This window comes from Neolamprologus brichardi, chromosome 18 (genome assembly GCF_056152115.1).
Source record: "Neolamprologus brichardi isolate AB-2024 chromosome 18, ASM5615211v1, whole genome shotgun sequence".
In the NCBI taxonomy this organism is placed as follows: Eukaryota; Metazoa; Chordata; class Actinopteri; order Cichliformes; family Cichlidae; genus Neolamprologus; species Neolamprologus brichardi.
Window position 1 is genome coordinate 2,755,609 of NC_142121.1, and position 12,441 is coordinate 2,768,049.

At 43.8% G+C, this 12,441-nt stretch overlaps 2 protein-coding genes across 4 annotated transcripts; one reads left to right on the forward strand and one right to left on the reverse strand.

Moving 5' to 3' along the window:
- Positions 1-2,748: 2,748 nt before the first annotated feature.
- LOC148097282 (immunoglobulin lambda-like polypeptide 1) lies at positions 2,749-4,811 on the forward strand. 3 transcript variants are annotated; one of them, XM_087831527.1, is made up of 4 exons: positions 2,749-2,949; positions 4,095-4,113; positions 4,226-4,525; positions 4,657-4,811. In XM_087831527.1, the coding sequence occupies exons 1-4, from the start codon at positions 2,749-2,751 to the stop codon at positions 4,809-4,811; spliced, it is 675 nt and encodes a 224-aa protein (XP_087687653.1). The 3 variants fall into 3 exon arrangements, with proteins under 3 accessions (XP_087687653.1, XP_087687654.1, XP_087687655.1); XM_087831528.1 differs by lacking the exon at positions 4,095-4,113 and having other exon boundaries at positions 2,749-2,887; positions 4,214-4,525; XM_087831529.1 differs by lacking the exons at positions 2,749-2,949; positions 4,095-4,113 and having other exon boundaries at positions 4,309-4,525; positions 4,666-4,811.
- Positions 4,812-9,053: 4,242 nt separating this feature from the next.
- LOC148097283 (uncharacterized) lies at positions 9,054-9,845 on the reverse strand. Its single transcript, XM_087832218.1, has one exon. It carries the CDS (start codon positions 9,843-9,845, stop codon positions 9,054-9,056), a length of 792 nt encoding a protein of 263 aa, XP_087688344.1.
- Between the last annotated feature and the right edge of the window lie 2,596 nt (positions 9,846-12,441).

The following is a 12,441-nucleotide window of genomic DNA, read 5'->3' on the forward strand; positions in this document are numbered from 1 at the left end:
TAATTCTTTTAACATGTTGTGATTGTTTTTAGAGTAGCATCGTGGTAGGGAGTCTGGTTGTTTTGTTAATAAAGTGTTTTAATTATCTATTTTGCCGTCTCAACCCTGCTACCTTAGGTGCCTTTTTGATTTTATAATTCTGTGTTTTTAGTAGTTCTTAATAAACTTTGATTTGTAAAATTCATCTGTCTCACCTCTGCCGTTAATAACGAGTCTGTGGACTTTGGACCCTGTTATTAAATGAAAAGAACAAACTACACTTCTATGAAACCTTTTGTCAGTGTGCTTTATTTCATTTAACTTTCCATGTTACCAGGCTGTAGAGCGCTCTGTGTGAACTGAATCTAAAACTGTTTAAATCCATATAATTCAGATACTAACAGTAACTCTGGGTCTCTGTGGAGTCTGCTGCTGATGTCATCTCTGTCTAAAACAGGATAAGAAAAAATGAGACCTGTGGAATCATTGAAGCATAAAGACTACGGGAGTAACAGGTGTGTAGCATCGCTAACTAGCAACAACCCTCTGATACAGTGTGGCTAATCTAGCTAATGATCGCTTACAGTTAGAATGACAGAGATGACATTTTGTATAAAAACTGGTAAAACTGTTTAACAGGTTGTTGATCCTGTCGTGTTCTTTGTGTGTTTGGCAGCCATCATGAAGCTGTACGTGTCCATCACTGCTGTCAGTGTGAGAGCAGGACTTCTGTGTATTCTGGCTATCAAACAGCTCTACAGAGCACACTGTTTGTTCTTTAAAACATTTATTTAATCACAGTTCAGTGGCCGTGATATCACCACTCCTCTCTGTAATTCCACTTTTAAATCCCAGTATTTTACCTTGGATGTCAGGTTGTGTTTTTGTGCCAGAAAACATTTACAACTGTTCTGACTTCAGTTCTTCTCAGACTGAACCATCAGGAGGATTCATACCTGCAACACCTGGAACCAGAGAGGTTGGAGGAGAGAATGAGCTGATCTAGCGCTAAATTTTTTTTCATCTCAGTGTTTTATGCTAATGGAAACAATCCACAGATCTTCTCAGTGTTGGGAGAAGCTGCAATCCACCAGGAAAATGATGGGAGTCCAAACCTTTAGAATTATAATCCAACACAGCAAAGATGATGATGATGATGAGCAGAGATGGAGCCAAATCCATGTTGAATTTGTAAGTCCACTGTCTGGGCAGCTGCTTGATCCCTCTGGTGTCTCTGCTAGAATTTCAAATGGTGAATTTCTGGTATCCGATCATCTGAACTGCTCATCACACAGAACTGCTGGAAACAGAACCTGAACATCTCTGAGGCTCCAATTTATGCTCTGACAAGTGTTCACTCACCCCACCTCTCCTCCCTCTGGTAGGTCGTCACCAATCACTGTGTTTACAGAAGATCAGCAGTTATTTTATTTTCTTGACTGAAATTACATTCGTTATTTAACATATTGATCAGGATCATATTTTGATTATAAATTTGATTAACAATAAAGATGATTTACTACGAGGACATAGGGAAAAAGCTCTTTTCTTACAGCGATGCCACAAATCTGGGTCTAAAACATGAGGCTGGATGTTAAATCCTTTTACCCGCTCAAAGATGTGATGACAGGGGAAAGTGAAGGAGACTTCAGCTTCTCTGTCACTTTTCTTCCATCAGAAACTTTTTGTTGTTTTATTGAGCTGAGATCAGATTTGTGATGATCACTCTGATAACTTCATATTGTTTCCTTTAAACCATTTTGCCACAGTTTCTGTACAACTGTGTGTTTAAACCTCAAGTTCGTCTCTTGAAGGTCTTCAGCTGCTCATGTTGCAGATCCACTGTGAGCTGAAATTCCAATGAAGCTGTTAGAAAAATCAAAGTGATGTTTCAGATTAGTCAATGAGCTGATTAGTTAATAACTGTGTAAGATGGTGTTATGGTCCCCTGATCCTCTGCTGCCTACCCACCATCTATCTTTCCTCCCTCTGCTTTCTATCTTTGTCTCTCTGTGAGTGTGGCATTTGTGGTGTGTGTGATGTTTGGCAGTTCTGCTGGTTCCTGCTCCTCCTCGGCTGGAGCACCTGCAGTAACTGATAATCAGTCCAGCACATCAGTTTGGAAGAATTTGACTCCATTTTTGACACAGAGCAGCTTTAATTCTGACATGTTGGATTTTCTCACATGAACTGCTCGCTTCCAGCTCTTTCACACCATCTTTGTTGGACTCTGTTGGACTTGGTTGTTGCAAAGCTCTATTTTTAACAGCAGGCATGGACACTTTGTGTTCCTACGAGGCTGCTGGAGCTGATTGAGGCCACTCAGTACAACACTGATGATTCCAGCAGACATGCCACAGCACATTTCAGAAGCATCCTTGAAGCATCTCTTTGCTCCGCACCACTAAAAATAACTCTGGCTCTATTTTTTACAGAAGCTCCATCAAGCTGCAGAAAACAGAGGAAAATGTGCAAAACAGAAGAAACAGCAAAGGAAATCCTGTCAGTGTTGAAAATAGAAGAGCCTGTGCAGACCAACATGTTTCTCTTCTAAAATACACCAGGTGTGGTTTGAAGGACGCAACAAAACCACATCAGAAAGACATCAGAGACTCATCACATCATATTTTCATGTGGACTAAAGTAGTGGACTGACCAACAGACTGACATTAACATCAGAGCCGTGCTGCTAGTGTGGCTAAAAGAAAAGAGAAGAAGAGACAGTCATGTTGATATGAACATTAGAGAAACACATCATGGAGCTGAAATATGATCCTGCTTCCTCATTTGGACTCATTCACCTCAGCTGACACGTTCAACAGCAGACAGGTTTTTGTAGCAGTCTTTCTCACTGTGAGAGGACGGAGGTATCCCATCTTTGGCTCTGGAACTAAACTGTCTGTAACAGGTAAGAACAAACATTTATTTTCCTTCAGTTGTTTTATTGTAGAAGCTGAAAATGTGTTTAAAGTCAGTTTCTGCTGCTTCAGGCTTTACATGTTAGTTTTTCATCATTAGTAGAGAATTCATCTGCAGCCATTGTTACAGAAGAAAAGCTCAATAATCTCTGAAAACATGTTGAAATCTCACTGAACAACTAAAGTTATTCTTTATTTCTGCAAATATTAGTGATGTTACAAATATTTAGGATTTGATCCTCTCAGTGATTCTGCTGGTTTTTAACACAAGATCATATTTGGTGTTAAAATAATACAGTAGTACATTTGTAAATATAAATGAAAATGTAAACATCTTTTTAATATTCAAATATAGATTCTATTGGTGATTTTTTTAAAAATATATTAATATATAAATTGACATGGATACTGATTAGGGACACAAAGTGTTTAAACAGTGAAGAAAAAATATAAATAATAAATAATATAGATCAAACAACAAAATATGAAATTGTTAAAGTCATGTTTGTGTTTCTTGCTTGTTTGATTTGTCAGTCTAAATTAGAAATGAAGAAAAAATTCAGCAATGGTCATATTTCAGTAAATATTTCTTCAGAAAAATAATTTTCATGACGTTTCAGATTCTTTAGATTTTATATTATAAATAATGATGAATTAATTTATACTGTTGAAAAAAGGTATTTAATTCTCATTCAAATTGCAGCTTAATTACATTTAATTTGTGCATTAATTCAAACATACACCGTATATAATCAAAACAAAATAAAAACACAATAATCAAACTAAATAATAGATGTAGTGCCCTTCAAATTATTCCAATAACATTTTTAAGGATTGTGAAGTCTGTGAAAGAAGTATAGTATTGATTAAAACATGAATAAAACACCTGTTTAAAAACGGATACAAAAGTGGAAATTTCATTGCTGGAATTAAATCATGTTGAATTATTAATATCTCTGGTAAAACTTGTGTTTAAGATGGAAAATATAATTTAAATAGTTTGAAGACAAATCTATATATGCGTACATTTGTGATAAATAATATATTAAAATATCAGCAAAGAAATATTTTATTTCATAATGTAAAGACACACTGAGTGTTCCTCATGTGAGCCATGATGACATGAGGTGATGACTGTGTTTGATATGAAGCTGAATCCAGTGTATGTAGTGAACTTTGTGCTGTATTGATGAGTAGTTTAGTGATCAGAGTCCATGTAGTTTCCAGGATCAGACTGAATGCAGTGCAGTGCTGGAAGCTGCTGCTGACTGTGTGAATGTGTGTCTGTGCTGCTTGTTGCTGCTGTCAAACTTCAGATGAGCAGGTAGTGAAGCCCGTGGTGAGCGTGTACCCAGCAGCATCCAGAGCCCACCTGGAGGGGAACAGCTCCCTGCTGTGTGTGGCCTCAGCCATGTTTCCTCCTCTGGTCCAGTTCTCCTGGAAAAGACAGAAGAAGAACGGCGGAGAAGCGGAGGAGCTGCCCCCTGCTGAGGGAGAGCAGCTGGAGCTCAGAGAGTCGGGACACAGCGCCTCCATCTTACTGATCCAGGAGCAGGACACCAACACATATAAATACAGCTGCTGGGTGAAGCACGAGGGGGGCACAGTGGAGGCCCGAACACAACAAGGTAATGAAGCTTGGTGACTGTGTTGAGCAGTGATTCAGCTTCATGTGGAGATGCTGTCAAAGAGAGCAGAGCAGCAGAGGACTGACATTTCTCACTGCAGCTCCAAACATTTGACTCCTTTTCTGTTTCAGAGCTTCCAGCTCTTCCTTCTCCACACGAGGTGAAGCTGCTCTGCCTGCTGTACACAGTGCTGATAGGGAAGAGTCTGGTGTACTGCTGTGGACTCTCTCTGCTGATGATGCTCACAAACAAGGGAGCGTCCACCAACTGCACACATGCTGACTGACTGTTTCCTGCTCGCCTTTTCTCACCATCAGATTTCCTCCAGTCAGCAGTCAGAAATGTAAATTAACTTCTGGTTGGTTCAGTGTTTGTTTATTGAGAATTTGATGTTTTCTCATTTAATCATCTTAAACTGTGTAATATAAATTTACAAATAAACATGTTTGATGTGTTTGTAAAAGTGTAGATTCTTTACGTGAAGATTTCTTTTGTACATCTCTGCAGAAAAACTCAGCTGATGCATTCAGATCCCACCATAACAAAATAACAGTGTAGTTATTTGTCTGAAGTAAAAATAAAGATTTGGATTTTAAGAATGCATTTCTCATTTCTTCTGTGATACATAACCTGTGTGACTGCAGCATTCACAGATCATAAACTTGCTCTCCTGCAGCAGACGGGCTGTGTGGCTTTCTGCTCTGCAGCCTCCACACCGTTGGCTGTGGCTTTTCACTTTAATAACACAATGACAGTTACAAGCATGAACTCTGCTGAAAGTCTTTCAGGAAGCATCTGTGTTCATGTGTGTGAGAGAAACAAAGTGTGAACTCAGAGCTGTTACAGAGTTGATGTTTAGTACGATCACAAAAGACAAATACAAGATGAAGTCTAAACATTAAATCCCACAGAACTCAAGTTGAACCGTTATGATTTAAAAACACTGAAAAAGTGAATAAATTAAGAAAACATTTGTAAAAACTATTTCACAAAACACCATCAGTTCAGATGGATATTGAGCATCTTTCTCACTTTTTCTAATAATTATAAATATGTAAAATGTTTAATCAAAATGTGTCATTGATTAATCAGCTTAATTATTCAGACTAGTACAATTTATACAAATAATATAATTGAGTTAAAAAATTGAAATCAAAACATTGTGGAGGTATGTAATAACGACAGGAGAGGTCTCAGTGTCTCAGTCACTCCAACTTTATTAACTGACTCTCAGAACATCACATATAGTAAGCGCCAAAATCTCCACCCCTCACTTCCCTTCAACTTGGGTGTGAGTGGAGCCACCTGGTGGTCCGCCACACATACCCTCCCCTGAACACACAGTTAGGTCTCTATTCAGTCCAGGACCCTGGGCCTAAGCAAACGGCCCGAACGACTGAACCTGGGAGGGAGAGAACAGGCAGAGGAAGGTCCATCCTGTGAACGAGGCTGGTGAAGGCGAGCAGGAAAGGCAGAAGAAGGCTCAAACGCCGGTGGTCCGGGGGTAGTCCTGGGGGGAAAACCAGAGTCTGTCAACCCCATCGAAGGAGGGCGGCCACGGCGAGGGGCCTGGGCCGGCACTACATTACTGTCCAAAAGAACATGTGCAGGTTTAAGTCTGTCAACACACACAGTCTCCCTTCGACCCCCAAAATCCAAAACAAAATGTTTCTGGCCCGGTTCGATAACCCTGAATGGGCCGTCATACAGCGGCCGCAGCGGTGTCCTGTGGGCATCGTGCCTGACAAAAACAAACTTGGCAGTCTCTAAAGTCTTTGGAACAAAAGTGTCAGGCACGCAATGGTGCACTGAAGCGAGTGCAAAAGCGGGTTGAGAGATAGCACAGAAGGATCGAAGCAGGGGGGAGGGTTCTTGGGCAAGAATTCTCCAGGCACGCGGAGGGGCTGACCAAACACTAGCTCAGCTGGGGAAGCGCCGAGATCCTCCTTAACCGCAGAGCGCAGCCCAAGCAAAACCCACGGGAGGCGGTCAACACAATTGCCATCCTTTAAGGAGGCGCGAAAAGCAGCCTTAAGCGACCGGTGGAACCGTTCACACATCCCATTAGCTTGCGGGTTGTATGCGGTTGTGCAGTGGACTTTAGCCCCCAGTCCATCAGCCATGGCCGACCAAAGCTCGGAAATGAACTGGGGGCCTCTGTCTGACGTAATGTCCGCGGGTGGGCCGAAACGCGAGACCCAGGTCGACAAAAACGCTTTGGCCACCACTGCTGCGGTAGTGGACGCCAGGGGGACCGCCTCCGGCCACCTGGTGGTGCGGTCAACAACAGTCAAAAGGTGCGTAAAACCTTGTGACTGCGGCAGAGGACCCACCAGATCGACATGCACATGATCGAAACGTTTGCCGGGTATGAAGAATTGCTCCAGGGGTGCCTTGGTGTGTTTATGAACCTTCGCACGCTGGCAGGGAATGCACGCCGACGCCCATTCCTTAACAGATTTGCGAAGGCCTGGCCAAACAAATTTAGAGCTGACCAGTTTAACAGAGGCCCGGACCCCCAGATGAGAGAGAGCATGTACCGAGTCAAAAACTCGACGACGCCAGGAAACGGGAACCACTGGGCGAGGGCGGCCGGTGGAAACATCACAGACGAGCGGGGGACCACCGTCCTGCACGGGTCTGTCCTCCAGTATGAGGCCCATCTGGGTGGATTTAAGCGTGAGGATGTCTGGGTCACTGCTCTGATCGGCAGCCATGGCGGAGTAGTCTATGCCGAGAAAGACGGGAGAAACCAGCGCACGGGACAAACAGTCAGCCACATGATTGGATTTACCAGCCATGTGCCGAATGTCCGTGTTAAACTCAGAAATCGCTGCCAACTGGCGCTGCTGGCGTGCACTCCATGGATCAGAAACCTTGGACATGGCAAACGTCAAGGGTTTGTGGTCCACATATGCGGTAAAGTGACGACCCTCGAGAAAAAAACGGAAATGACGAGTCGCCAGGTGGAGCGCCAGCAGCTCCCTGTCAAAAACGCTTTAATTGCGTTCGCTGTCACGCAGCGTACGGCTGAAAAAGGCGAGCGGTTGCCAGACACCCGAGATTCGCTGTTCCAGCACCGCACCCACCGCTATGTCTGACGCATCGGTGGTCAACGCAATCGGCGCTGAGGGGGATGGGTGGGCCAGAAGGGCAGCATTAGCTAACGCTGACTTAGCATCAGAAAACGCTTGGATGCTTTCCGGAAACCAGTCAACGGAGTCATTAGCTTTCTTACCTTTTAACGCCCCATAAAGGGGCTTCAGCAGATGTGCCACTCTGGGGTGAAAACGGTTGTAAAAATTCACCATCCCCAAAAATTCCTGCAGTGCCTTAACATTCGTGGGACGCGGAAATTCCGAAACAGCTCGGACTTTGTCAGGCAACGGAACCGCGCCCTCGGCGGAAATGCGGTGCCCAAGGAAATCAAGAACCGGCAACCCAAACTGGCATTTAGACGGATTAATAATCAGTCCATGCTCCGCCAAACGCTGAAAAACCTCACGCAGATGGAACATGTGCTGCTCCTTCGAGCTGCTGGCCACCAGTATATCATCAAGATATACAAAAACAAAGGGCAGCCCGCGCAAGACCGAGTCCATCAACCGCTGGAAGGTTTGGGCGGCACCTTTCAGGCCAAATGGCATGCGCAGAAACTCGAAAAGGCCGAAAGGTGTAATTACGGCGGTTTTGGGGACATCCTCCGCGCGCACAGGAACCTGGGGATATCCCCGCACCAAATCGATCTTCGAAAAAACCGAGGTCCCCGCAAGATGGGCGGAAAAATCTTGGATGTGGGGAATGGGATAACAATCGTTCTCTGTGACATTATTAAGACGACGGAAATCCCCACAAGGTCGCCACCGACCATCAGATTTAGGCACCATGTGTAACGGGGAAGCCCAGGCACTATTCGAACGCTGCACGATGCCCAGACGCTCCATGGTGGCAAATTCTTCCCGAGCGACAGCCAGCTTGGCAGGGTCGAGGCGGCGTGCGCGCGCGAACACCGGGGGCCCTACTGTAGTTATGTAATGCTCCACCCCGTGCTTCGTCACCGTGCTCGAGAAAGTGGGGACAGTGAGTGAGGGAAACTCAGAAAGCAAACACTGAAAAACGTCACCCGAATCTACTGAGTTAGCATGCACCACAGGCTGAACACCCCGAGTCAAACAGGGCAATGAGGAAAATGACACAGCATCAATTAAACGTCTGTTAGCAACATTAACCAGCAGTCCGTGGGCACAAAGAAAATCAGCGCCTATTATAGGCACAGAGCTAGCAGCAACAACAAAGTTCCACTGAAAGTCACGGTCATGAAAGCAAACAGTCACCAACCTTTCACCGAAGGTTTTGATGGGAGAGCCATTAGCCGCTGTTAGCAATGGCCCGCAGCCCTCAGCTAGCCTGTCCGAGCCAGCCGGGGGAAGAAGGCTCTTCTGTGAGCCGGAGTCCACCAGGAAACGCCTCCCTGAGCGTTAGTCCTCTAAGAAAAGCAGCCTTTCCTTGTTGCCAGCGGTCGCGGCTGCTACAGAGCGCTGACATGCCCGTTTCCCTGGGTCTGGAAACTGCAAGGCGGGAGACAGCGCCGTGCCTTCGCTCCAAAGCGCTGGTGATAAAAGCAAAGCCCTTTTCCGCGGTGCCGCCGTGCAGCGATTCCGGCTACCGTGGACGAGTCGGAGGGCCCCTGGAGCATCGGTGAGGGGGCGGGGGAAAACGCTGGTGAGTCCTGAACAATCGCCTGGACGCCGAAATTCCTGGTAGCCAGGAGAATGCGATCCGCCTCTTCCGCAAGGGAGCGGTAATCTTTCGTGGCCAATAGCGGGGAGTTGGCAAGGCCAGCGCGCACTGGAGCCGGCAGCTGTCGGAGAAAGAGGTGGGTGAAGAGAAATCCTCCGTCATCCGCGCCCAGCAAGGACAGCATGCTCTCCATGAGCTCGAGAGCGGTGCCGTCGCCCAGGCCCGCGAGGGAAAGGAGTTTCTCGGCCCGCTCAGCATCAGAGAGGGAGTAACGCTGCAGCAGCAGCGCCTTCAGGGCGGTGTACTTGCCTTGGGCTGGGGGGTCCCGGAGGAGAGTCATCACGCGGCGGGTTGACAGCGGGTCAAGTGACGCCACCACATGGTGGTATTTAGTATCGTCGGCTGAAACTCCACGAAGAGCAAACTGAGCTTCTACGTGCACGAACCATGAAGGAGCATCGTGAAGCCAAAAATCCGGCAGTTTAAGCGCCACAGCAAACGCAGCCATCGGCGGAGGTGAAAGTCCGGCCGCAGCCGATGCCTCCAGGCCGGAGCTGGCTTCGTCGTCGAGCCTTAGCATGTTCGCTACAGGGGTCACCAATGTGGAGGTATGTAATAACGACAGGAGAGGTCTCAGTGTCTCAGTCACTCCAACTTTATTAACTGACTCTCAGAACATCACATATAGATAGCGCCAAAATCTCCACCCCTCACTTCCCTTCAACTTGGGTGTGAGTGGAGCCACCTGGTGGTCCGCCACAACATAATTATTATAGTTAAGACCAGCACAGAGAAACCAACTCAAACAAAGAACATTCATCAATTTGATGATTTAACCAGTGATGAATATTTATTAAGTTCACGCTGTGCTATAAATTCTGTTGATATTAATATTAATATTTAACCCTCATAATGTCGTCCCGATTTCCATACACCTGTGGTCCTCAGGGTCAGAAATGTCCCCACTTCATTTGAGTGTTTTTTAAAGTATAAATTGTCAATCAATTCAGTGTAAAAAAATACATTAAATGATCAGTTATTGTGATTATTGTTTCACAACCAGAGTCGGTCGCTTTAACAGATGATCACAATCAGATTAAGGCAGTGGTAAAATCTTGCTTCTTTCAGCTCAGGGAGCTGCAAAAATAAAGCCAATTCTTTCACGGCAGCACTTTGAGACAGTGATCCACGCCTTTGTTAGCACTCGGCTGGATTACTGTAATGCACTTTATATTGGGGTCAGCGCATCATATATTAGTCATCTACAGAGGAGGCAAAATGCCACAGCTCGTCTTTTAACTGGCACTCGAAAGTTTGAGCACATTTCCCTGTTTTAGCTTCACTTCACTGGCTGCCCATTTCTTCTAGGACTCATTTTAAAATTCTTTTATTTACTTTTAAAGCTCTCCATGGCCTCGCCCCATCTTATCTCTCTGAGCTGCTACAGCCTCATACACCCACCCGCTCTCTCAGGTCAGCTGATCAGCTGCTCCTGCATGTACCCAGGACTGGGCGTAAACTTCGTGATCGTGCTTTTGCTGTAGCAGCTCCAAAACTGTGGAACGAGCTTCCTTTAGAGATCAGACAGGCCACTTCTTTATCTGTTTTTAAGTCACTCTTGAAAACCCACCTCTTTACCCTGACCTTTGACACCACGTGAGATGTTGGTTTTTATTTTTATCTTTATTTCAGTTGTTTTTAGGTGATTCGATGCTGTTTTATCTTGTTTTTGTTTTAATATAGGGCTGTTTTAATTTCATGTTTTATGTGTTTTATTTATTTATTTTGCTGTTTTCTGTTATTCTATTGTTTTAACTTATTTTCTGTACAGCACTTTGTTCCTGTGCTGGGTATTTTAAAGTGCTTTATAAATAAAATTGGATTGGATCACAGACGGGTTTATGTCAAAGTTAATGTAGGAAGCTGTTTTTAAACTACTTCAAGTTTTTTACTGGCAGCAAATAATCACGTTTTCCTTTGGGCTCCAAAATGACCCCGTCTGCTTTGACTATTTCTAAATGAAAGGTATAAAATATCATCCATCTCTGTGTTTCCAGGTTTAATTCAACTTTATTCCAACTCATTGCCTGACAGTTTTCTGTATTTTGGCATGGTAGGAACAGCAGGGCATGGGTCTGAGTGAAGGCAAACTTTCATGAGGACAAAGGCGTGTCCATATTTGACACAAGTGCAGGAGGATAAATTATCAATTCACTGAACTTTAGTGATGCTTTTAAAGAATCTGTGATTTTAAAATCTTAAATTGAAATATAAAATCTGATGAGATTTATTCCACAGATTTGTGTTTTATGTCAGGGTAAATAATAATGTGTAATACCTTTGTGCAATACTTTTTGTTAACAATCATACTTGAAATGTGTAATTCACTTGTATTTTTATTTTTATTTTTATCCCTATTTATTCTATTTATCCCCTTTGTATATTTTATCTATATATGTCTTTGTATTTATATATGTGTGTGTGTGTGTGTGTATATATATATATATATATATATATATATATATATATATATAATATTCTTGACTCTGTAACTTCTGTCGGTGCTGTGCTTTTTGGAAAACAAATTTCCCAGAGGAACCTACGCGAGGGATTAATAAAGTTCTATCCTATCCTATCCTAAATAATCTATAACTTAAGTAATTTACTATGAAGTGAAAAAGACAAAATATGAAACAGATGTTGTCATCGAGGAGTGGACTCAGGCGCAGACAAAACTCAGACGCTCGATGGTGAAGAATTAAGTGAAGTTTATTACAGGAGGTTCGGTGTGATGACAACAAACATGAACTAAAAATCGTCTCTGAGGTAAATGACTAATTTACAAGGTATCACGTATCACACCACGCTGTGAGACGCTGTCAGCAGCACTGAAGGAAAACACTATGAACAGTGTTGAGACGACACCAGCCTCTCCGATCCTTTTGTCTTAGTAGAGATCACAGAGATGTTTCCAAATATTCCTACTTTTGTACTGTTGTGTAAATGTGTGTGTAAAGGTGGATGACTGCCTACTGCAAATGAAATCTAACCATGGCTACAAATAAATGAAGCTGACGTGAAACACAGCCCTGTTTTTATTACTGTTTATAGATATTAGAATTGATGATCATCATTTTAATGATTCTTAAAACTGTCGTCAATAAAACAGAACAATT